General features: G+C 40.8%; 1 protein-coding gene across 1 annotated transcript in view; it reads left to right on the top strand.

Moving 5' to 3' along the window:
- Positions 1–26,028, top strand: part of SGCZ (sarcoglycan zeta) — a 704,005-nt gene that overhangs the window by 612,588 nt on the left and 65,389 nt on the right. The window contains exon 5 of the mRNA XM_048510247.1: positions 24,896–25,018. Within this exon, the coding sequence (XP_048366204.1) occupies positions 24,896–25,018 (123 nt within the window). The remainder of the gene's footprint in view (positions 1–24,895; positions 25,019–26,028) is intronic.

Below are 26,028 nucleotides of genomic sequence, written 5' to 3'. Positions count from 1 at the left end.
TGGCCAAAAGTCCTGTGGGTGCTGACAAATTGGCTCTGCCCAAGGGCCGCCCCTAGAACTGCTCTCTCCATGCCAGTGCAGGTGTTTGTGGTGGTGGCCAGCCACCACAAGGGTGAGCTTCCAGAATTGGGCACTGCGGTGGCCAGATCCAAGGTAAGACCTCGGTTCTAATGTCTGTGCCAGTTTGCACAATGCTGGTAGCACAGGTGCCAGCACAACCCTTCCGCTGCTTCCAATGCAGCTTCAACCCCAGACCTTCGAAAAGCACAGCGAATGATACAAAGTGAATCTTGAGCTTTGGCAGGGTGATTTGTTTATTTTTAGTAACGGCCAAGTCCCGTTGGTGTTGCCATCTAGTCCTTGCGGTGCAGACATTATCACTGTAAGCATTACAGGTGCAGCTTCTCTTTGTGCCATTCTTTGGAGTTGTGCTGGAGGGATAGAGGGAAGTGGTTATGTCGTCTCGAGAAGGATGTCTGACGTTTGAATGTGGTGTTAGCAATAAAAAGCATTGGCAAGTATGTTAAGAAGCCTTCATTTCTTGTAATGAAAGCCTGCTTTAGTTTGTCGGTCTGTTATAAAAGTCACAATAATGCAGAGATTAGTTTCAGTCACTGAGCAGAATGGGCACCGAGGGCTCGCGTAGCATAACAATGTGCTCGGGAGCGAGGCATTGATCATTTTGTGGCTTTGTGCTTAAAATGGGGCAGGGGGGGGGAGAATTCTAATGCTGTGCATATCATTTTTTTTAATTATAGCCTTGGATCAGTGAAATTAAAAGATCTCTGTCTCATAGCAGAACAGGGTATTCAATAGGGAAGTACTTTTAAAAGTCATGCTCAGAATATCATTTACCACGTGGATGCATTGTGGTTCCCATTGTCAGTCTGCAGATGACATTGATCAGGAAGAAGAGAGTGGCATGGAAAACCCACGGAGGATGCTGAAAATCCCCTCATCAGAATTTCTCTCAGAAATTTGGAGTTCAGAATTACCTGGATTTAATGCACTGGGGATTTTCCATACTGTGGTTTATCCCAGCTCAGTTCATTCACATATTTTCCCTTTGCATTCACATAGATTAAACACTGGGGGGGGGGGGGGAAGTGTTCTGAGTGTGATTGTACGTGATGCATCGAGATTATTTTTATGCCTGTGAGTGCACAACACCTCGTGATTGCCTAAATAAAATACTGCGTAGAAAGAATCCTACACTCATGTACAATCGAATAAAGATTTCTTTTTCTGCAGAGTAAACTGCTAACATGGGTGGGCAGCAGCTATGGCAAACTACACACTGCACCATGCTACACACTGCAGCCCACTTGTTACCATTGCACTACTCATTCTCTAATTCCTCATTGAAATTCTTCGAATTCATTGTGGTTTAGAAGCAGAAGGGAAGTGGATGCTGGGCAGAGAAAACGTCTGAACAATAAAGAAAAAGACTGCAGGAAATTGACTTGCTCTGAGAAACCCAGAGTTCTCCCATATGCACTAGTCATGCCTGTACTGTCCACAAATATATAAATCCACTTTTTGGAAAATTCTGCTAACAGGCATAAATTATGCATATGCTGAGCTTTTGAGAGTTTGCTTAGTTCTAAATAATTCTGCTAGCCTTGTACTGTTGACTTTTTTTGGCCAATTTCATGACAGAATGAAACAAAGTAAAGAATACATAAGAGCACCTAAGAAATGGCCTTATACTGAATCAAACCTTTGCTCCACCAAAGTCAGTATTCTCAGACTGGCAGCATCTGTCCAGTGTGTTAGGAGGAGGTCTTCACATCGCCTCCCAGCTTTTCCAGTGAGCTTGAGATACCAGGAATCGAACCTGGAATCTTGTGCATGTGCAGCAGATGCTCTACCACTGAGCCCCAGTTTCTCCTTGAGAGGATAGAGGCAAGCAATATCTTTATCTTGGAATCATATTAGGCTTGAGCAAAAACCAAAACATTCGATAATATTCAGATTTGGTTTACTGGCTTTTAAAATTCTTGAAAACCTGAAAAACCTAAATATCTGATTTGTAAAAGTCGAAAATATTCAGTTTTTTTAAAAAATCCAAAAATAATTCAGGTCCGTTTGACATTATGGGGCATTTTTTGGTTTTATGCCTGTAGGGGGTACATTCTTCAAGATATCAGCAGCAAACTTGTAGGGTGACTTTGAGAGACTCTCATGATGAGACCACGCAAGTTTGGTGAAGTTTGGTTTGGGAGGTCCAATTTTATGGACCCCTAAGTGGGTGGCCCTCCCATTATTTCCAAAGGTTGAGGATCTGTAAAATCGTGCCCCTAAACCAAACTTCAGTAAACCTGAGTGGTATCATGAAGAAAGGCTCCCCAAAACACTCTGCAAATTTGGTGTCTCTACCTTGAAAAATCATCCACTGTAGGCATCTCAAGGAATCCCCCAGATTCTCCCATTGAACTGACCTGGCTTCATTGCAGCCAATGGAGAATTTCTGGATGTGTGTATGCAGGGAGCACATTTTTCAAATTGGAAGGCACCAAACTTTCATTGTAGCTCCAGGAGAACCTCCTGGTAAGAACACCCAGGTTTGTTGAAATTTCCCTCAGGGGGTCCCATTTTATGGAGCCCCAAAGGGGTATGCCCCATCTCCCACTTCCCCTCTGAAGCAAACCACTGTGAAGAGGAGCTAGGTTGCTTAACCTAATTCCTGGGGGTCATTTTTCATATCTCACCATAGCTGCTTTCCTTTGTCTTTTGTCCCCCACAGCAAGGTAATCAGTTAGAGGAAAAGAATTAAGCAACCTCTCCCTCTGGTCCAGCCAGTTATAAATTCCCAACCACCTCCCCCAGCCCAGTGAGTGCATCTCAGGTGAGCAAAATATCAACAGTAGACCTTTTTTTTTGTTTAGCTTGGCCCTTTCAGGGATACATCTGCCTAGGTTCAGGAGTAGAATTCCACAGAGTGCCTTCCAAGGGCTGTGTGCGTCTCTCTCTGTGTGTGTGATGGTAATCACTGGTACTGAGTACAGGAAACTTTTTTCAGAGCCATTCTAAGTCCAGGGGTGGGGTGGGAGGAGAATTATTGGAAATTGGCACAACCTTGTATATGAGTACTGGCACTTTTTAATAACAACCCCCTTCCCCACAAATGATGCCATTCCATTCTCTGTGCCACATGCTTACATATATGCAGCTGCATTATAAGTAAAGGTAAAAGTAGTCTTGTTTGCAAGCACTGAGTCATTACTGACATCACGATGTTTATAATGTCAATGCGTTATACGCAGTGGTGGGATTCAAAAACTTTAACAACTGGTTCTGGTGGTGGGATTCAAATAATGTTACAACCGGTTGTTTACAAGCACCATTTTAACAACCGGTTCTGCTGAAGTGGTGCAAACCTGCTGAATCTCACCACTGATTATACCCATTAACAATTTAAACCAAAAATGGATTGGGAGGGAGAGATTCTGGCTTAAATTACTCCAGTATACTGACGGTAGAGCTTTTCTTCAGCAAAATGCAGCTTTTGCTATGGTATGGAGTCTCTTCCACTTACAAAAAGCTATCAATGGAACAGAGCCAAAAGATCCAAATCTTGCAGGTGAAGAAACTCCATTTTAGAGGTGTCCCCTGCTTGTCCATTCCTGTCTCATGTTTGCAGCTAGGCCCAGTGATACACAACACAGGTACAAAGCCTTGAATTGTGTCCTCCAGAGGGACTGGGTACAGTAAATATCATCCTTTCTCCAGTATACATCACTTTGCTATCACCGTTAACATCCTTTGGAGTTAGTTGCCAATGAAGACTCAGCTAAAAGTTGAAGTCAGAAGGACAGGAGAATGACACTGCCATTTCTTGATATAAGGCAAGTTAATAAAATGCTATTCAATTTACTTGCCTTTTCTAGTGACCTTCTCAGCCAGGTTGCATGTAAGATACAGTTTTTCCAACAATTAATGAGATATCTGAATGTCAGAAGTGAAGAGCAGGAAAAGCAAATAAAATAAAATAAAAATTTAATGTCCCGCCTGAGTCTTTTGTTATAGGGCCAGATGCTGCAGATAATTTATCTGTGCTTAGCACCCAGCAGCATTTTGTGAATGCCATGGCATCTGCCTGAGCAGGAAAGAATTTGCAGTTAATATATCTGAAGCAAGCAATTTCCCCGAATGTCTCTTGAACAGATACACCAAACCTTGCAAAACAAGTTTGAGACAACCTGAAGAACATTTGTTTGCTCGTAAGATCTTAATAATTGGAAAAATAAAGTATTTATTCTCATTTAGCCATTTTTTTCTAGTAGCAATTTACTAACAGGGATGTTTGTTGCACAGCCCTGGACTCTGGCATTAAAACAGATACCAACGTAATTTTTTTTCTGTAACAAAACAGTTGATTTGGTTTTCTTTATGGTTGGATCTTCCTACAACTCCTAGTACTGGCCTTGAAATGTGCTCCTTTATACCCAAGCAATTAGTAGTTTTCTGTTTCCTTCCCAGGGAGGGATGAGTTCTTAGGTTCCCCCTGGCCACCTGCTGTGGACGGTGGGTAAGGCTGCGTGCTACAGGTTGGGAAACTCTTAGCAATTCTGGAGTGGAACCTGGGGAGGACACAGATCTCAGTGGAGTACAGTGCCATAGAATCCAGTTTCTGAAGCATCTGTTTTCTCCCGTGGAATTGATCTTTGTAGTCTGGAGATTCTCTCTAATTCTGAGAGATTACCAGCTTTCGCCTGGAGGTTGGCATCCCTAGGGGGAGAATAGAAGAATGAGCTTGGCCTTTTCTGATGAATTGGGCTGCAGCAGAAGAATAAATCAACATTGCAGGTTGGTGAAAGGCAAGTATAGTAAAGGAGGCAGGTAAAAGTGTTAAGCTGGCAATATGATTGGTGTGAACCAGGAACTAGTTCGGATTTGATCAATCTATGTGGCCATTGTAGTTTAGCACATTACTCTATTCCAGAATGGTATTTAATTGTGATATGTGCCAGAATATTTTTTTAATTGAAATGAAATGCTCACTTATTATTCCCCATTATTATTTTCTCAAGCAAGGCACAGAACTGTAATTTGTCATTGTGATTGTATTTAGCAAGGATTAGAAAATCAAGAAGATGGGATCGGGAAAGAAAAGGTTAAAGAATATTTAAAGTGAGTGTATTTCAAAACTGCTGGCCCTGTAGTGAAATTCACCTTACAATGTTAAAGCAGCTCACAGGAAAGGGATTGGCACTATTAGCAATTATTTTTGAGAACTCAGGGATGACAGGTAAGGTCTCCGAGGACTGCATCAGGTCAAACTCCATGCCTATTTTTAAGAAGACGGAAAAAATAAAGCAAGGTTCCAGGGATTACATTCGAGTAAGTTTAATTTAACACCTGGCAAATTTTTAGAGTAACTAATAGAGCAGTCAATCAGTAAGCAGTGCAGTGAGAAAAGAAACTGATTATGGGCAACAAAGAGGAACAAAGCCCGGCTGAGCCCTTTGTATCTGTTGAGTGAGTGGCATAGCAGCATCTTGGGAGGCAATTTCCTTGTTTTTCCCGCCAATGAGAACATCAATAGTTTGGCCAGGCTTTGATTTTGAATAATACAATCTGGTATCAAGCATCCCTTGAAGATTTCAAATTAAGGATTTATTTATTTTTTTGCTATTGGAACTTTTGAGAAAGCGTTGGTGTTCCAGGGCACATTAAGCTGGTGCTTTCACACAAAGGGGTAAGAAAGAGACAAACCAGCCAGGGCATGACAGAAGCTTATAAAACTATGCATGAGATGAAAAAAAAGTGGTTTGGGAGAACTTTTTCTGCCACTCCCACAATATCAGAATTCAGAGGTCCTCACTGAAGTTGACGACAGTAGTTTCATGGCCTGTAAAGGTACTTCTTTACTCAAGCGGAATTCATTTGCAGTAGACATCATGCTGGTCACTCATATGGGTAGCTTTAGAGGAGGATTAGGCATGGAAGATAGATCTATCAATGGCTCATTCCGCACATGCAGAATAATGCACTTTCAAACTGCTTTCAGTGCTCTTTGAAACTGTGCGGAATGGCAAAATCCACTTGCAAACAGTTGTGGAAGTGGTTTGAAAATGCATTTTTTTGCGCGTGCAGAAGGGGCCAATGATTACTAGCCATGGTGAATGAGGGAAACCACCATAATCAGGGGCAGTAAACCTCTGAGAGGAGCCAGGGTGGTCTGGTGGTTAAGAGTGGTGGACTCTAATTTGGAGAAATGGAGAGATAGAAAAGGAATCTTGAGGTGATTTTTACTACATTCCCTTCCCCTTCTCCCAGAGTGATTCACATCAACACCTTTTTTAACAATGTCAGGAACAAGCTTCTTCTTTGAAAGGGCTCATTGCATTATGATTTGGTTAGTACAGCAAGGGACAGCAGAGTTCTTCTTTAAAATACTCACAGTTTTACACGCTCACTCTTAAGTGAACTGACATGGTGCGTCTGTCAGAAAGAGAGAAAGGACTATTTCATTTGGAACTCCTCCTTAAACCCAAGAATTTCACCCTATTGACATAAGGTTCGTTTCCCCCAGTTTCTTCACAAGTCCCAAATCGACCATTTCCTGAGGTAATAAAGGATACCTGCTATTACTTTCCTTTTACCAGCCCCAGAGCCCTATGTGTCTATATATCTGAGTTGTTCTTCTTTAATGAGTGAAGCCAAACTACCTACATAACCTCTCAGTAGTTTTTTCCCGTTCCTCTCTTGTTTCCCCAAGCCCTGTTTCAGGTGATGATAGATTTTCCCTGTATTTAATTCTCACCTCCCCATCCCCCAGGGGTTCCACGGCTTCTCACTGGTTGATACCACTTATTTTTGACCTATTTCCAGGGATGTCTGGAGGGTGGAACTGGAGGCTATCAGTCACATGCCTACATTATCATTTCCCATTAACAGTTACTCTGTTTAGACTGATCTATTTTAGATCAGATGAATTTCCCGCTGAAATCCCTAGCTTGGTGAGGTACCGGAGACCATCTTGAAAAACACTCTGCTTCCCTAATCAGATACATCCCCATCGATCCTCATTTGGAAACATCTCCAGGATCATGAGCCTTCTTCTTCCTCTCCTTTAGAATCCTTTGCCCTTCCACATTTTCCATGTCTGGAAATAAACCATCTGGGGCGACCTCTATGGGCCAGGTACTGACTCCAAATTAACTTTGGTCTGCCAAGGAATACCCTGGAGTGCTCAGAACGTCCCAGTTCTGAGCACTCCATCACTTATCTCCAGTCCTTTTCCCCACAGATTACTTTGAATGATTTGCTCCCTAGATGCTCGGACACCTGCTTACTCCATTGCTGTATCCCTTTGACCTCATGTGACCTCATCCTTCACCTTTCTTGAGTCATATGCACTGTTATTGCACTTGGAATATTTTGGGCTCACTACAGGCTTCACTGACAATATTAATGTCTGATGTTTAAGTGTTCTAATTCTCCAAGCCAGCTGCATGTGTGACCCCCTCGATTTTTTAAAACTTGTTATTACCTTATCTGAATTCCCAATATTCCCTCCAGGCTTGAAGAGGAGCTTTATAACTTTGTCAGCAGATCCCTTTATGGGTATAAAATCTAAGCTGGCGCTTCACACTTGGGATGACAGAATAGAGGTTTCTTCCTTATTCTCAGGCTGCATTAGGAACTGGATCACATTTAACCTGACATATAACGCACCCCAGGCTTCAGCCCTGGTGGCACCATTGTGGTGGGGGAGGAAGGAGTGGAATGCCTCCTCCCTGCTGGCCGGCCTGATACCTGTCACATGGCCGGGTACCGGCACGTGACAAGGGCTAGGCAGCCCATAAAAGGGGCTGAGCCAGCCGGGATCGGCCTCTTTCAAGGCCCAGGAACTCCGAAGCATGGATGTTCCTTTTTGCGTGTGATGTGTCTCTGGCCACTAGATAGCATGTAGAGTTACAGAACATTTTATATGGTCTCTGCCACCAAGAGGAGCCACGTGGCGTAGTGGTTAAGTGCTTGCACTGCCACTCACACAGTCAGGAGTTTGAGCCCCCTGTGGGTCAGATATCCTGGCAGCAGGGTCATGGTCAACTCAGCCATCCATCCATTCTTGGTCGGTAAATGAGTACCTAGCTCATAGCTAGGGGGTAAAGAATAGCTGGGGAAAGCAATGGCAAACTAACCCACAAAAGTGGCTTGCCTATGAAATCACTGCTTGCAGTGGTACCCCAGGGTCGGATACGATTGAAGGGGAAACTTTACCTTTTTTACCTGCCACCCAAACCTGTTTATATACATATAGTAACTTTATTAGGCCCAACAAAAATAGCCCCCTTTGGTTTGTTCCAAGGGAAGATATTATATAGATTTTATTCTTGCTTTTGTGTGGACCAATATGAGTGTTTACAACTTAGTTTTTAAAAAAGTTTGGCCATCCTACCACAAGTGAAAGCCACCAGTTGGTATATCTGATATATCCATACAAATCTAACAGGGCTACTAAACCAGATCCAAACTTTTATTCTATTATGACTGATCTAGAACTAGCTGCAGCACTGTTCCCCAATATTTACAGCTTCACTGATTTACACATTATGGAATACCTATGTAGGGTCCAGTGTCCTTACCCTATATCAGTGGTGGCGAACCTTTGGCATCCAGGATCATTATGGACTACAAGTTCCCATTTCAGTTCCCCTGCCAGCATGGCCGGTTGAAGCCATGCTGGCAGGCCAGATGGAAATTAGCAGTCCATAACATCCTGAATGCTCAAAGGTTCACACCACTCTGCAACTATATCCTGCATAACAATCGGATATGAATTATTAGTTCCCCTCAGTTCCTGCATGCATGGAAAAGGAGCTTCAGTCTCTTCCCTGCCACCATTTTTCCAACCTGAAACAGGCTGGAGTATGCTACTTATTCACTAAATAAAATCCTTGATCGTTTGAATGGCAAGAAAATGGCACAGAAAAAAGGCTGAAAATCCTTCTTCGTGTGTGGGGGAACTGAAGAGAACCTGCAATTCACAACTATGATGCAGGACCTTCTCTAACATGTAAACCTGTCTGTCTTACAGGATCTCAGCCTGTGTGTCTTTTGCTATGAGCATTTGTCTGTATATTAGCATCTTTAAAAGTTTGTCTTCAGTATGATCAATTTTAAACCTGTGTTCAGAAAATTCAGTTTTTAAAAAGTATCTCTGTGTAGATACACATATTGATTGCTAATCTTATAATTTCTCCTTTTTCCTCTCAGCACTTTCTTTGCTACCTGGTGCCGCATAATTGAGGGATCAGCAAAAAAAATAAATAAATGTATCACTCGCTAATGTATCAAAATTAGATTATTTTATTTGAGAGAGTACTTCAGTTTCTTTCTTTCTTTCTTTCTTTCTTTCTTTCTTTCTTTCTTTCTTTTTTTCCTCTTAACCAAATTCTCTAGAGAAAGCTTTGTGCATTTCTGTGGCACTGTTGATGACTAAGCAGTTGTGAAGATAAGACTGGCATCTACTAAAGCCTGGGGTGGGAGGAAGCTAAGTGTAGTGAATGGAAGTCAGATCAAGAATGTATGCAGGAAATGCAGCATATACTCGAGGTGTGATTTTAGATTCAATAGGGAATTTTCCACCATTACACTTTACAAGATAATACTCATGTGGATCCGATGTGCCCATGGCTTCTGCTTGCTTTATGTAGGGTTTATTCTGAGCAAAGTAGGAATTCTTCCTGAGTCATTCAGAATTCTTGCTTGGGTTTCCTCTTTCTTAATCACATACCTGTTATTGTAAGCGCCACATTCCATACTTTGAATATATATCTAAATAACAGACTTCTGATCCAAGGAATGAACCACCGAAAAATCTGTTGTTTTAGAAGCAGTTGGCTTGAAAACCAGTGGTATTAATGTGGTCTCCGATTGGAGCTTGCTAGCCAGCAAGGGGCAAATGCGTCAATGCAACCCCGTGCTGCCTCCGCTACTCAATTCACCCCCCAATAGAATTGTGCTCTAACTAACATTAGCCAGCTTATAGAAATTAAAAATAAGTTATACAAGGAGGAAAAATTAAACAAAACTGAAGGGGAGTGGATTAAACTGAAGAACAAATCATGTTACTTGCTGGCATTGTTCCAGAAACCTGAAATATATTGTGTACCATTCAAAATCCAGTCCTGCATATCAGTTGCAACGCTGGAGCACCCTGGCCCTATTTGCATGCTTGCAACCTGCTTACACATGCATATACACGGTTTTAAGAAATATCTAATATGCATTCACTTGCAAAATGATAACTGGGATAAATGTGAAGGGTTTAAATCCCATGTTCCGGCTCTGTGTGCCTTGATGTAAAATGTAAGAAAATGCAATATATGAAGAAAAATCAAACAAACACAGTACATAGACTGTTTGTGCTTCACTGTGACTGTTTGCATGCTAAAGCCCTGTTCACAAGTTACACTGAAGGCATACAATCTGTTTACACTGTACACATTTTGCATGTTGCATTTCCACGCAGGTACGGCTAGAAAGTGTGATTTAGAAACTCGAGTATTTATCGAAGTGAATTCATATTCTCTCCTACAAAGAGCAGATGCGCTGCACATTCGTGGAGGATATATAAATGTTTGCTGGCAACATGCAAGAGCGAGGCTACTATCTATGTGTACTGATATGTGCTTTGAAAATTACTGAGCTGTGATTCACGTGATACAGTTAAAACCGTGATTTCCTTTCAAAATACAACCTTTTCAACTGCGTGTTTTTTTCAATGAACAGCATGTATTATTATCAGTAGATCGCCAGATCTTGACACATTATGAACCGAATACAAATTCTAGCTCAAGAGGCGCCGCCTCTAAAGTTTATGTATTTCAATTATCATATCTTCAGTTACTGTTACTGGAAAACCTAATTCTAATTAAAATAAAGAAGGCTTTTATGGCTGGATTCAACTGAACCACCAATGGTGGGTTTCCAGGGTTTGCGTGTGGCGTGATACCTGATGTTCGCGCTCCATTCCAAGACATGCAGAATAATGCACTTTTCAGAGCTGCTTCGAGGGTGCTCTTTTGAAGCTGTGCGGAATGGCAGAATCCACTTGCAAACAGTTGTGAAAGTGAAGCTTGAAAATGGAATTTCTTTTGCATGTGCGGAAGGGGCCTCTAGCCGATACACACCTCTGAAGAGATCACCCAGTACAAATGCGGAAGGCAGAAAAGCGTTAGGAACAAGATCCACCAGACCATGGTCACACAGCCCAAAAAAAAACCAACCCGATTGTCTAATTCTAATTGTTTCCAATGGAGGGATGGATGGGGTCCAGCTTTGGAAGACCCCTAATCCAATGTTGCAAAACAGAGGATTTAGCCTACAGGAACATAACCAGGCGTTACGTAGCCGTTTGATGCCCCATCAGAGTCCCCATCAGAGCTCTGCAAAGATTCACCATAGATTATAAAGCAACTTTTTCAGTTTCCTGACCCCCCCCCCCAAAAAAAACCCCATAAACCGATGGGAATTTGGGAATTTTCAGGAATCCCTCCCTAAATTTGGCTCTAGTATAGCTGTCTGTCTGTCTGTCTGTCTGTCTGTATACATACATACATACATACATACATACATACATACATACATACACACACACACACACACACACACACACACACACACACACATACAGAGAGGGAGAGAGAGAGAGAGAGTTCTTTCTTTCTTTTCTTTCTTTTCTTTCTTTCTTTCTTTCTTTCTTTTTCCTCTTTTAACCAAATCTCCTTCTAGAGAAAGCTTTGTGCATCTTCTGTGGCACTTCGTTGGATGACTCAGCAGCAAAGGTGAAGATAAGACTGGCATCTACTAAAGCCTGGGGTGGGAGGAAGCTAAGTGTAGTGAATGGAAGTCAGATCAAGAATGTATGCAGGAAATGCAGCATATACTCAGTGTATTTGGAATTCAATAGGGCATTTTCTGTGCCTTCACAAGATGCTCTCATGTGGATCCATGTACTTGGCAAAGCTGCCTTTGCTGTGTAAGGTTCTTCTGAGCAAAGTAGGAATTCTTCCTGAGTCATTCAGAATTCTTGCTTGGGTTTCCTCTTTCTTAATCACATACCTGTTATTGTAAGCGCCACATTCCATACTTTGAATATATATCTAAATAACAGACTTCTGATCCAGGAATAGACCTGAGAAAATCTGTTGTTTTGAAAGCAGTTGTTTTGAAAACAGTGGTATTAATGGTCTCCGATTGGAGCTTGCGCCAGCAGAGGGGGCAAATGTGTCAATGCAACCCCGTGCTGCCTCCGCTACTCAATTCACCCCCCAATAGAATTGTGCTCTAACTAACATTAGCCAGCTTATAGAAATTAAAAATAAGTTATACAAGGAGGAAAAATTAAACAAAACTGAAGGGGAGTGGATTAAACTGAAGAACAAATCATGTTACTTGCTGGCATTGTTGTCAAACACAAATATATTGTGTACCATTCAAATCCAGTCCTGCATATCAGTTGCAACATGGAGCACTTAAGCCCTATTTGCATGTATAACCTGCCTACACAAGCATATACCTGATTTTAAGAAATATCTAATATGCATTCACTTTACAAATGATAACTGGATAAATGTGGGGTTTAAATCACATGTTCAGCTCTGTGTGCCTTGATGTAAAATGAAAATGCACATATGAAGAAAAATCAAACAAACACAGTACATAGACTGTTTGTGCTTCACTGTGACTGTTTGCATGCTAAAGCCCTGTTCACAAGTTACACTGAAGGCATACAATCTGTTTACACTGTACACATTTTGCATGTTGCATTCCACACAGGTACAGCTGAAAGTGTGATTTAAACTCAGTATTTATCCAAGTGAATTCATATTCTCTTTCCTACAAGCAGATGCACTGCACATTCATGGAGGATATATAAATGTTTGCTGTAACATGCAAACAAGGCTACTATCTATGTGTACTGATAAATGCTGAAAATTACTGTGCTGTGATTACGTATACAGTTGTACCGTAATTCCTTTCCAAATAAACCTTTCCAGTGTTTTTTTCCAATGAACGTATGTGTATCAATGATCTATGATCTTGACACATTATGAGCCAGTACAAATTCTAGCTCCAGGCGCCTTTTTCTGCCTTCAGGATTTTGTATTTCAATTATCATATCTTCAGTTACTGTTACTGGAAAACCTAATTCTAATTGTCAAAGGCTTTTATGGCTGGATTCAACTGGTTCTGGTGGGTTTCCAGGTTGTGTGGCCGTGGTCTTTTGTCTGGCTCCTTCCGCACATGCAGAATAATGCACTTTCAAACTGCTTTCAGTGCTCTTTGAAGCTGTGCGGAATGGCAAAATCCACTTGCAAACAGTTGTGAAAGTGGCTTGAAAATGCATTCTTTTGCATGTGCGGAAGGGGCCTCTGTGATACACCTCTGAAGATGCCAGCCACAAATGCAGGCGAAACGTTAGGAACAAGATCCACCAGACCATGGTCACACAGCCCAAAAAACCAACCAGAACCATCTAATTCTAATTGTTTCCAATGGAGGATGGATGGGATCCCTTTTGGAGGGCCCCTAATCCAATATTTACCAAACTCGAGGATTCTTCTAAGGAACATAACCAGCAGTTACGTGGCAAATTTGATGCCCCATCAGAGTCCCCATCAGAGCTCTGCAAAGATTCACCATAGATTATAAAGCAACTTTTTCAGTTTCCTGACCCCCCCCCCCCAAAAAAAACCCCATAAACCGATGGGAATTTGGGAATTTTCAGGAATCCCTCCCTAAATTTGGCTCTAGTATAGCTGTCTGTCTGTCTGTCTGTCTGTCTGTCTGTCTGTCTGTCTGTATATATATATATATACATACATACATACATACATACATACATACATACATACATACATACATACACACACACACACACACACACACACACACACACACATACATACAGAGAGGGAGAGAGAGAGAGAGAGAGAGAGAGAGAGAAGGAAATAAGCACTTATAATGTAGTTATTCATTGTTACAATTATGCCATCTGTTATTCTAAAATGTCTAATATTTGATACAACATTGCAATGTCTCCATTAAAAACACTGTGATTATGTTATCTTAGATGGTGCTGCAATTTAATACCTTCCTTCAAGGTGATGTTTGGTGCAATCATTAGAACATTTTCCTGAGAGTAAGCCCCATTGAGTAGACCTGAATACAGTTCTGAGTAGACTTTATTACTTGATTTGAAATCGATCAAACATGGTGATTTACCTGTAAACATATAATTTACATATATTTGTGTAAATAATATTGTAGACTAGATATATTTTGTTGTATTAAATACAATATTTTGTTATACTAAATTCTGGGATTGTTTTATGTTGGTTGTGCTTTTTAAGTACCTCTTTCCTTCTAGATTCAAATTTCTTCCCTTCTTTAGTGTTTGGGGGGTTTCAGTGTGTTAAACAAATAATTTAAAGTCTCACAATCAATCTCTGAATTTTCTCAGATGGTTTCATATCACTGTTGAATCTACTGAAATATTGCACAGCCCCCTGGTGGCCACTCATACCTGAAGCTTCATCAATACTAACCTCAGTCCTGCATCCTAGGAGAGAGATTTGGCTTTATAATTTTAAACACTATGTTTAGAGCCTGTCAAGGGTTAGCCCTTTATTAAAACATATTTTGTTTCGCTGCTTTTTTGTATCTCCAAAGCAGTGATAGACTTTGAAAGGCTTTCTTCTTTTGGCACTGAAATGATACTATATTTCATAGAAACTTAAATTATGATCAAGAAAGAAGCTATTGCATTCACAGTATGTTTCATTTCCTTTGGCCTATGCACGATAATAACGTTTCCACAACTAAAAGAGGTCTACTGAGAACCCTGCTTAGGATTTTTCGATAGTGTTCATTCCCAGGAATGTGGCCTGAGGATTGCATGTTAAGTTATAACTTACAGCATGGGGAAGGGGCAATGAGTGCATACACAGTTGTCCACCGAAGGCCCTCTCATGGGTTGCCACTCATCGAATCTCAGAAAACAGGGGCACCCAAAGAAGGGCCTTTAAAGATGACCATAATAGCCAGGCAGTTCTTAAGGGATTAGGCAGTCCTTCAGGTGTGTTGGTCCCAAATAACACAGGCCTTTAATGGTCAAGACCAACAAATAATGGCTCTAAAGTAAACTAGACCGTAATTGCGACAGGGGGCAGGGCACTTGGTGAGTTCCTGAGCAGTTGAGAATGCATGCCCTGTGACTTATCGGGCAGCTGAGCCTTACCCGGCCTGTTTGCGAGTGACGCATGAGCGCAAGGGGAGGAGCACATTCCCTATATATTAGGCAGCAGGCAATTTCTCCAGCCTTCTTCGATGCCTGGAAAAAAACTGACCCTCCCTCCCTCCCTATTTGGATAGAGCTTTCTTGGCACTCAATTTGTTGCAGCCTTGGGCGGGTTTGGCAGAGGAGCGCATCTTTATGGGGAGGACGAGCCTGTGCGCTGAACCTCCCCACAGTTGGGGGGCCTCCATAAGAGGAGGCCTTGGAGGCCTCTGCGATCGAGTCTGACACCCCAGCAGGAAGGGCGCCACACCGGGTGGTCAATGACCAAATATAATACAAATCTCCAATTTAGCAAAAATATCTACAACAAAACAAGAAATGCAGATCTCTCTCCAGTACTCCAGCACTATCCATCTATATATCATTATACACTGTAAACATACCAAACAGCACAAAAATACTAAACAAAACAAAAGTAGCTAAGGGGGATGCCATATTCAGATCATTTCTTTCTTTTTCATAATGAATAAACAGAAATTTGCTACCCGTTTAGTAATATTCTCCTTCTTATCTTATAATAGTTTTTCACAACAAACTTTATCAGAACAATATGTCATTTTATGTAACAGATGTGACAGGCATTTTCCCCTTGCCTCCTCATAAAGAGAACATTTTAATAACATATGTTCTATAGTTTCTATAGAATTCAGAGAGTAAGAACATAACCTTGCAGCATAAGGTATCTTTTGATATTTCCCCTCTAAAACAGCAGAAGGTAAATGTGTACTTCTTGCAAGAGTAAAAGCTATCCTTGGATCTTTGTTATCCAGGTAAGTTAAGTAAGGTATCATTTGCATATTGATAACACTACAGCCCATACCTCCTGATGGCCACTCGCTGTAGTTTCATATAAATATATAACTATTAAATAGCATGGTGGATAAGATTAATCCCTCTGGCACCCCACAAGCCAATGGTCATGAGGCAGTGCAGGAATCCCTCAACTTTGTCTGCTGATACCAACCCCCCTTGAACCATCATAACATGATGCTGTTTTGTCCGTTGAATGGCTGCTCAGTTGGTTACTGTGGTTGATAGTATCAAAAACCACTGAGAGATCTAGAAAAACTAGTAGTGTGACATTCCTCCTGTTTAATTCTTGGTGGAGGTCATTATCCAATGTTACCAAAGCAATATGTGTTCCAAGTCCTGACCTGAATCCTGATTGAAATTTGTCCAGAAAAATCAGTTTCTTTCAAGAACTTCTGGAGCTGCTCTAGAACCTTGCTGAAGAATGGAAGATTGGAGACTGGCCAGAATTTCAACAACACAGTAGGACAAGTTTTTTTTAAAAAAAAGATCTGCCTTCTTGAGCACAGGTTGCACAACTCCCTCTTTCACGGAAGCATTTTCCATTCTCCTTATCCACTCAGCCAGTTCCCTCAGCTGGGAGGGTCAAGAGTCAAGTACACAGGTAGTAGGTCTCATCTCTCCAAAGATTTTATCCACATCCTTGGGATCCACAAACTGAAAAGTATCTGTATAAACTGGACAAGGAGATGCCAAGAGTACATCATCTGAAAATGTATCCATGCTGGAATTTAATCTAGAACAGATCTGGGATATGTTGTTTCCAAAGTGAGGGGCAAATTGATCACAGCTGTTAGAAGTCCAAATCCTCAGGCTATGATGTAAAATTCTCAGACAACACAAAACATCTGAGCTGGATGACAATGTGCAAATAACAACAGTAGCTGAGAAATACTGCATTTTCGCTGGCATCACAGTCAAGCACTAATATGGGCAATAGGCCATGTTTGATCAGTCTTGCTCCATGTTTTCCACTGGAAACTCTCTAGTGGTCGCCTCTCCCAGTTCATCCCCACCTGCTCCCCAGTGAACAAGGGAGACTGCTTGTCTCTGTCCAGAGGGAGAGGGTGCTTAGGAGTAAACAGACCAGGCAATCTCCCTATTCCAAACAGTGGACAGCACCTTGACGGAACCATCAGCGCTAATGGTGGGAAAATCCCCAAAGATTGACAAGAACCCTTCAGGATCCGTCACAAGTCTGGAATGGACCATCTTAGTGGGTCTGCAAAGGAAAGAGGAAACAGTAGGTCTGAATTCTGTCAAATAATGATATGCCCTTTACAAGGGAGTAAACTTTAAAAGTTCCTGCACCACTAGATCAATTCCCCAGCAGTATATTACACCAAATCCAATCTGTGTCCTGCTAAATTATCTTAATCCTATCTTGATATGACATCACTTCCTATATAAAGATGGTTGAATAATCCTATTACATTGAATATTGCAATCAAAACCTTCTCCCACACTCCTCATTAAATTAAAGCTGTCTATTGGACTTCTCATGAGCTGTTCATGGTGGGTTTCAAACTTCTTTATAAACCCATTTATTCTCCACTATCTGCAGAGACAGCAGGAATGAAGGAAGATTTGTTTTAAGTTCCATGGGAATGCACTTCTACTAATGGTTGTCTTAAGGAGCCCCTGGGTCCTCCAAGTACAGACACTGGGAGATTTTTAAAGAGATACCTGGATGCACTTTTCTTTAATTCAGGAATCTCTGGAAAAGCCCACTGTAAGTTGTAATTAAATTCTGTAACTTATATTAGAAAATATCTAATGTGATATATTTTAGTATCACATTAGAGAATGGCGAATCATTATCTTGGCACCACCATCAAAAAGGCTCTAATATGTGTCCCAATCAGTTATATCTTAGATAGAAAAATAGGGATGCAAAAACCTGTAAATGATCAGTTCTTTTTGAGCACTGCTTTGAGAAGTTATTACTTCTGTATGGAGAAAGCTGCTTGGTCTCACCACTAGAGCCTCTGGCACATTATTGAGCACCTGTTTGTCCATGTTATTAGGGTTCACTAAGCATTATGTGCCCTGACCTGCTCTCAGAAGCTAAGCAGTGCTAGACCTGGTCAGTATTTGAAAGGATAGCCACCAAGGAATTTAACGGTTGCAAAGGCCAACCACCCCTGAATGTGTCTTTCCTTGAAAACCGTACAAGGTCGCCATAAGTCAACAAGTGCTTGATGGCAAAAAAAGAGTTATGTGACTGTAAAGGGGGATGGATTCATGGAATTGAACAAAAATTAGAGGAACAATATCCTTTTATTGAAATACTATTAGCAGGCACTTAGGGCATTTGCGGTGTTCGTGTCCGTATATTAATTGAGAATGTACTGCTTCCTCTCTTCTCGTTAGTCCTCGGAAATATCAATTTGAATGAATAATGTCATGAAGATTTTAAGTGCAATCTGAGGAACTGATTCTGTATGCAGATAATAGCCTATCATCACTCATGGATTTCTGCTTTAAAATGGGGAAGGCTATGGACTTAACACAGAGAGTAGCATATTATATTGGGTATAAAGTAAATGACAATAAATGCCTTTGTTTTCATCCATGCTTGCAATCAGCACATGTTAATGGACAGACATCTTAACAATCAATTCAAAAGGTATCTTAGCACTGTGACACACTTGCAAAATAATTAATTTGAGGATTAACAGTTATATCAAAAGGTGGAGACCCATGAGCCTTTATCTCGGTAGATAAATGAATGTTCAACTGGAAAATTCTAAGAATGAAATAAAATGATTATGTTTAATATTCCTAAGCCAGGTTTAGGGAAAACTACCTGACCCCAGTCTATCTGTACAGTGTAGATTGATATATAAACTTTAATCTGGGAGGTTGAGAACACTGTTGCAGTGCTCCCAATCCCTGTGTCCAAAGTTGACAAGTTTCTTAACAGCACAATCCAGTAGGGGGTGAATCTGGAGCCAGCACACCCCGTTCCAGCATACCTGCCCAACCCACTAGTGCAAGGGGCAAATGAGCCAAGGGAAAGGCAACTTACATGCCAGTCACCACACTGGTCTGCGGTACCCAACCCAGAAGCTTCACCCATTCCCAGGCCCACTGATGCAAAAAGCTGCACCACTATGACTGGAAGCATTCCAGGGTCGGGCCGGGGTGGGGGGTCATCCTTAGTTGACTTCCACTGCCCATCCAGCCCCCATACATCAATGGAGCCAGCCTTGGAGATAGACCATGATTTTGTGGCATATCTCTGTTTGCCTTTATGGGGGATTCTTGATGGGGCTTTTTAACTTTTTGGGCATTCCACACTGTGGGAATCCCAATGGAGAGGGCAGGGCCCCGCTGGAGCATTACTGTCCCCACCCACCAGATCTGGATTGGATTGTAAATCTGTTTAATCCATCCAACTGAAAAAGATCATCATGGGCTTTAGTGCCATCCAAACTTCCCTTAGAATTGCCTTGTTTCCCCCACTTCCCCAAGGAGGAAAGAATCTACATCTAGATTGCATGCCTAGGAAAGAGTCATTGCAATGTCATCTTTTATAGTAGGAATCTTCGTACTACTTTTCATTTTCGCTGTTGCTTCTGCTAGTTTTTAAAACGTCTGAGGGAATGCAGATCAAAATTGGGTCGTAAATATCACTTGTGATGGGTTGCAAGCATCCTCAACTTTATTTTCTTCTCCATCATGTCTAAAAGTTATTTTTCCACCTTCCCTTCTCCCTCCAAACTCTGTATTTCTCATTGCATTCAATCTGTTTTGATTATTGAAAAGAGTGCTGTCTGAAGATCTGTATGTTTTTTTCCCTTGTGGTTCTTACTAATAAGGGGTTCCCGTGTGTTCATGTTTTCCTTCAGTTGATCAACCAACAAATAAATACAAAGACAATTTTAAGTTGTTAATTTATTCTTATTCATTATCTATTTAAATATATTTGTCCCTTTTTTCCTTGTGGCTCAAGTTGGTTTATGCATCACAGTTAAAGCGTTCACATTTAAAATCAAAAGAGAATACATCTCCAGCTACCCCTCCCCAAGATGCCTGCAGTCTACACCCCATTATAAGCCTTGTAAATAGAATAGTCTTGCATTTTAATGATAGTGCTCTCTTCACCTTCTCAAGAAGTCCATTCCACAGAGTGGGAGCTACAATTGTACAGGAATAGGTCTGGTTGATGCTAGGCCTTGAGTTGGAGAACTACCAGTAGGTAGCGGCAAAAAGACAATATAGTGCAAATGGAGACATATTGGAGGAGACAGTCCTTTAGATATTTGAATTCTAGGCTATGTTCTAGGATAATGTTTTTAAGTGGGATTTTGCTGGGAGAAGAGGCAGTTTCTTACTTCCATTTTGCACTGCAGTCCACTGATCTTCCCCACACTTTGTGTGTGTGGGGAGGGGGAAGGGAGAAATTTAACAAGACAAAATATAAGTCTACAGTAGGATGGGGAATCAGTAAAAATCACTAAATCACTAAAATTCAGTAAAAAAAACAAGAGGGCACTGCAGTTCAACAGGTGCCTGCCTTATATACAATTCACTAAAGATTACATGCAGCTGTTTCACAAAAGCCTTTAAAACATTTAAATAACCATATGAATAGATTGATAACTTGATACTAACACTAAAAAAATGTAAAAATGATAATAGTTGATCAATCCAAACACTTGATTTTCTCCTGCATTTGATCAACAAACTGGGACATCTCCAGCCTTGTAGTTTTATACACAAGCAATCAGTGATTCCATAGTGGGAAAAGCCTGTTGGTCTTGACGCTTGGGTTTACAGCACGTTGGGAGACAGAATATCATGAACCAGTGGAAATTAGCAAATGGCAGTTCATGTTGTCTTTTTGCGGTTTTGCAGTTTGCACACTGCCATTATCCCCCCCTCACTTCCTGCCATTAAAGACAATCTGTGTCCAGGCAAAGTGTACAGACGACATATTCAAGACTTTAATAATTCGTCTTTTTATGTTGCTATACTGATCTATCAATAAATTGATATATTGATATGTCAATCTATTGATAAGGTTAAAGATAAAAATTAAAGATTACATTAAAAATTAAAGCATGCATGTGCAATAGAAAACCCACAAAACATCAATTGCCCCCAGATGCAATTTAAAAATGGGGTACTGCCTGCCCCACTGCAAACAGGGTGATGGGTAATAATACTAAACGTGCCCTGAAACAAAAACTCCCCGGCCAATTCTCTTTGAAGGCACTGGAACCTTGCCATGCTTAATCAGCCAACGTTTATAAACCTGTGCATATTCTCAGTCCCCCTTACAAATACTGATTTGCTTCTCTTATTTCATATTTATGGCACTAAGCAGAGTGTTTGATCCATTCTACTCAGTATATGTCCCTTCCACTATTGGTCATGTTCCTTGTCATTTTTTTCATTTCATTGGGTTTTTTTAATTTAATTGGTTTTACATGCTACCTCATGGGAGGATATTTCTTAGCATATCTTTCAGCTGTCATTGTTTATCTTCAGAATTCTCCAGTTTGCATGCTCTATCCAACAATTTCTCCATTGTTTACTTTTTAAAAAAGTACAATGGGGTTTTTTTTGGGGGGGGAGGGGTAGAAATCAAATTTTCCGTATAACTTGAAGATTTCTGCATCCCAGCAGGGACACCATTTGTATATCCCAATTTTTGACGTTCAGAGTGGCCATATAAAACATATACCACTAGAAGACAGGATAACAGTATGTTTTTTTAAAAAAAATCATAAACGATCATAGACTGGTTAAAGGAATTTGAAATGGACAGGAATCTGAGTTGTACTTAGATGGTCAACTGTACTAAACAATAATTACAGTACAATCTTAAGATGAGTTATACCTTTTGAAGTCCATTTACTTCAGTGGACACAGAAGCCTGACAATTTAAGAACTTTGACTTAGGTGATATAAGGTGTGTAACATTTTATAAAATTATTTATTTTTCTCCAGAAATGTTTCTTTAGACCGTGTCATCATATATGTCTGATTAACTCGGCTTGGCAGCATGACAAAATGATATCTGTTGTTCTTGTTGATGTAAAATTGAAATACATGTAGAATGATTGTAAAAATCACTCATCAGAGCAGTTTTTTGGGAGGGGGGGGAGTTTTCCCATATCCTAATGATTGATGCATCTCTAAGACATAGCAATATTTTCTAACAAAATGGTCTCCAGGATATAGTAGTATTTTGAAGCAGCACAATTCTTGTTCCAAGCTGAATTACGTATAGCAGTCTGTTGGTATTATGCAGTGAATATTTTACAAAACTCATACAAACATTTCTGTGGTAGAAAATATACAATTTTCGTATTGTGCTTTAATGATTTATGTTAAATTGTTAAACAATGGAAGAAGAGCTGGGCTATACTCGGAATGTTCTGTTAGATAAATGGGTCTGATATTTACTTAGGACATTGATATATTACTGCATGAGGATCCAAATAGTGAATTTGGATAACAAGGAGTTTCTAGATGACCAAGAATGAAATAGTTATGGCTCATTCATTCTCTGTGTCTAAAATTCTGAAGAAGATTCATGTCTGGAATCAGGTTTAACTGTATGAAAAGTGGGGGGAACATAGGGATGTTTCCATTTAAGAGGTTGGGGAAAGGAGCATTCCTCATATCACATAGCAGCAAGCCTGCATCTACAAACAATTTGTACATAACAGGGAGTCATAAGGCAGCCATCAAAAAGTCCAGCCAGCTGGATAATATCTTGAGTAAGGGCATTAAACTGAAATCAAAAGCTGCAACTGTCATTCATATGATCAATTATTTTCCTTCAAACTGTTATCTGTCTCTTGCTTTTTTATCCATGCTATCCCCTTCTCAATGTTTGCCTTCACAACAATCCTGAGAGGTAGGTTAGGGTGAAAGAGACTGATTGGCTTATGGTAACCTGGAAGCTTCTTGAGTGAACTTTTGAACTTAGGTTTCCCCAATCCTAGTTCAGTGCTCCAACTGCTTTATCACCCTACCATACCACTTATCTCTCACATACACATATACCTTCCATATTGCTTGTAAATCTTCTCTGCCATGGAAAAGTTGCTTCTTTTCTCTTAAGAGAAAGAAGACCCAAATGGAACTTTTATATTGATCTGACACAAACAGCTCTTGATTAGAGTCACTGCATACACGTCAACAAGTGTTGAAGTCAGTTAAATTGCAATCATGAACCACTTAGTTTTGCACAGCTCCAGCTATGTCAATAGGGCTCTCTCTCTCAGGGAAAAATTAATTACTTGAGGAATTCATCTTTAATGGCCTTTAAGAATAAAAGTGTCAAGTATTCAATGTGCACACAAGGATTGTGCACAACGGTTCATCACACTGAGATGCCTCCTGTGGGTCATCCTGCTAACAGGGTGCTTTCAAGAAACCTTCCTTGGGTTCTTGCAAGGGTCCTACTCCAGCAAAAGCCTTCCTACAGAAGGCTTCTTGTGTTATATGAAAGGGCCACCATTCACAAAGCAGATTCCTGCAATCAAACCCATTCAGTGCTGTTCCCACTCCCTTTGAAATGCCCTCTCTTGATATCCTCCTGGCTCCTACTTTATCTTCCTCCAGACCAAGACACTTCTTTTTACATAGGCTTTGAATTGAATGGTTTAACCCAGCGATGGCGAACCTTTTCGAGGCCGAGTGCTCAAACTGCAACCCAGAACTCACTTATTTATCGCAAAGTGCCAACATGGCAATTTTTACCTGAATACTGAGGTTTTAGTTTAGAAAAAATGGTTGGCTCTGAGGCGTGCATTACTCAGGAGTAAGCTGGGTGGTAGTTGTTGGCTTTGCTTTGAAGCAACCATGCAACTCTTGGAACGGATGAATCACGACCCTAAGAGGGTTTACTCAGAAGCAAGCCACATTGCCAGCAACCAAGCTTACTCCCAGGTAAAGGATCACGCTTTAGTTCTTTGCATGAAAATCAGTGGGGTTTAACAGCGCTTAACAGGGTTACCTATACTGCTTCCCCAAAAGTAGGTCTTCGGTTTAATGCTAATAATCGACCCCAGCGGCCCAGGCCAGCCTAGGTGTGTGTGTGTGGGGTGTGTGATTTCCCTTCCACATGATGAACTCTGTTTGTGCGTGCCCACAGAGAGGGCTCTGAGTGCCACCTCTGGCACCCATGCAATAGATTCGCCATCACTGGTTTAATCTATTTAAGTTATTTTTATAGTCTGTTTCTAGCTTGAGAACTCTCTTATGAATATCATTTTTGTGCTTCTTTATGCTGTTTTATTTATTTAGGTATCTTTATCTTCCTATTTTCTTTGTCTTTGTCTTACAGTTTTCTCCCCAAGGAAGCTTACAGAATCATTTTCCCTTTATATCCCTGTGAGATACTTGAGGCTAACTGGCACAAAATTGCCCCACAAAATTTCAAAGCAGAATGGGGATTCAAACTGGGTCATCTGGATCCTAGTCTAACTCTCTAACCACTACACCATGCTGACTATTAATGCCCACGACTTGTCTTTAATGGCTCATTTTTATGCAATTGGATTTTGCTGTGTTGTTGTAGTTTGTGAGCCACTTTGAGCAGGTCTCTAGGGAGTTTGAATGACATGTAAAATTTTGAAATAAATACAACAGCTCTCCCCAAAGCCCTGCTGGAAGGCAATCTAAACCTGCCCTTCAATGCAGGTAGGATCTTCAATAAAAACTGGGAATGACCCCATCCAGGTACGGAAATGCTCAGAGATTTTGCGGTCTGAGCCTAAGCCTCTGTTTGTTCTCTTGTAGGAGCTGATGCTGTAGAAGCCCAATGTAAAAGATTTGAAGTGAGCTCAAGCGAAGATGGGAGGGTGCTGTTCTCTGCCAATGAAGAAGAGATCGTCATTGGAGCCGACAGACTGAAAGTAACAGGTTGGTAATAACAACAGGCTTCCCGACAATGACCTTTTAAAAAATTAACTGCTGCTGTATCAGTGATGACACGCCTAAGGTTTATATGACTCTACCATACCGTCCTTTAATGAGCAAAAACCTTGGATCCTCCATCACTATTAGCATAATCACTTCTTACCTGCAGTGGACTTAGAACGCTGTAACTGCACAGGATTGCATCGCAAAGGTTATTTTCTAACGTGTTTGCAAGAGCCACAAATAGATGTCCCATGCCATGTGAGTTAAGGACATTTTAATAGGCTAAAAGGATTTTGTTCAAAAAAAATTATGGTCCAACCTTGCGCAGAGTAAAACTTACAGTATCATCTGCTGCAGAATTCAGATTTTCAAGAGCAGCTCCTTTTCATGTCATCTCCGGTCCAGCACTGATTTATTGTTCTTTTGCCATTTTGAAAGGTTTACTTAGGCAATGCCCCCTCATGATCATAAAAGCTGCTGCTATGTAGTACACACCCTTCCTTGTGCTCAAAATGTCAGATCTAATTTTGCTATGACTTAAGGGGACATACTTAAAATACTCTATCAAGAGTACTTAAATAAGGTTCACCTTGAGCAGGTGAAGTCAGAATCTATTTCTTGATAAATGTCGACTCTGTGGCTTGGAATAGTGAGAAATGACTCTGTCTCGTTTTATATACGTATAATACACACACGTATCCAGTGGAAAGCTGTATTTACTCAGGAAACAGTAACATTTAACAAAGATCATTTTGGATGTGTTGATAGTTCAATCAATTTGATAGCAATAGTTAATATGAATTTAGCTTATACTTGATTCACAGGTTGCAATGAAAGGCCCCAAAGGCTAGAGATTGCTGATCACCAATCCAATCATATTGGTGGCTGTTACCGAAGTTAACCTGGTTTGCTCCCTTTTAATTTGGGGAATGAGCAGGAACAGAACTTGCAATGTGAAAGGCCAGATCAGGACCTCTCCACCTATATTTTATAGAGGTCATTCCCCTTAG

Source organism: Sphaerodactylus townsendi, linkage group LG10 (assembly GCF_021028975.2).
Source record: "Sphaerodactylus townsendi isolate TG3544 linkage group LG10, MPM_Stown_v2.3, whole genome shotgun sequence".
Lineage (NCBI taxonomy): Eukaryota > Metazoa > Chordata > Lepidosauria > Squamata > Sphaerodactylidae > Sphaerodactylus > Sphaerodactylus townsendi.
The sequence above is the reverse complement of the archived record's forward strand: the minus strand, read 5'-3'. Positions and strand labels throughout refer to the sequence as shown.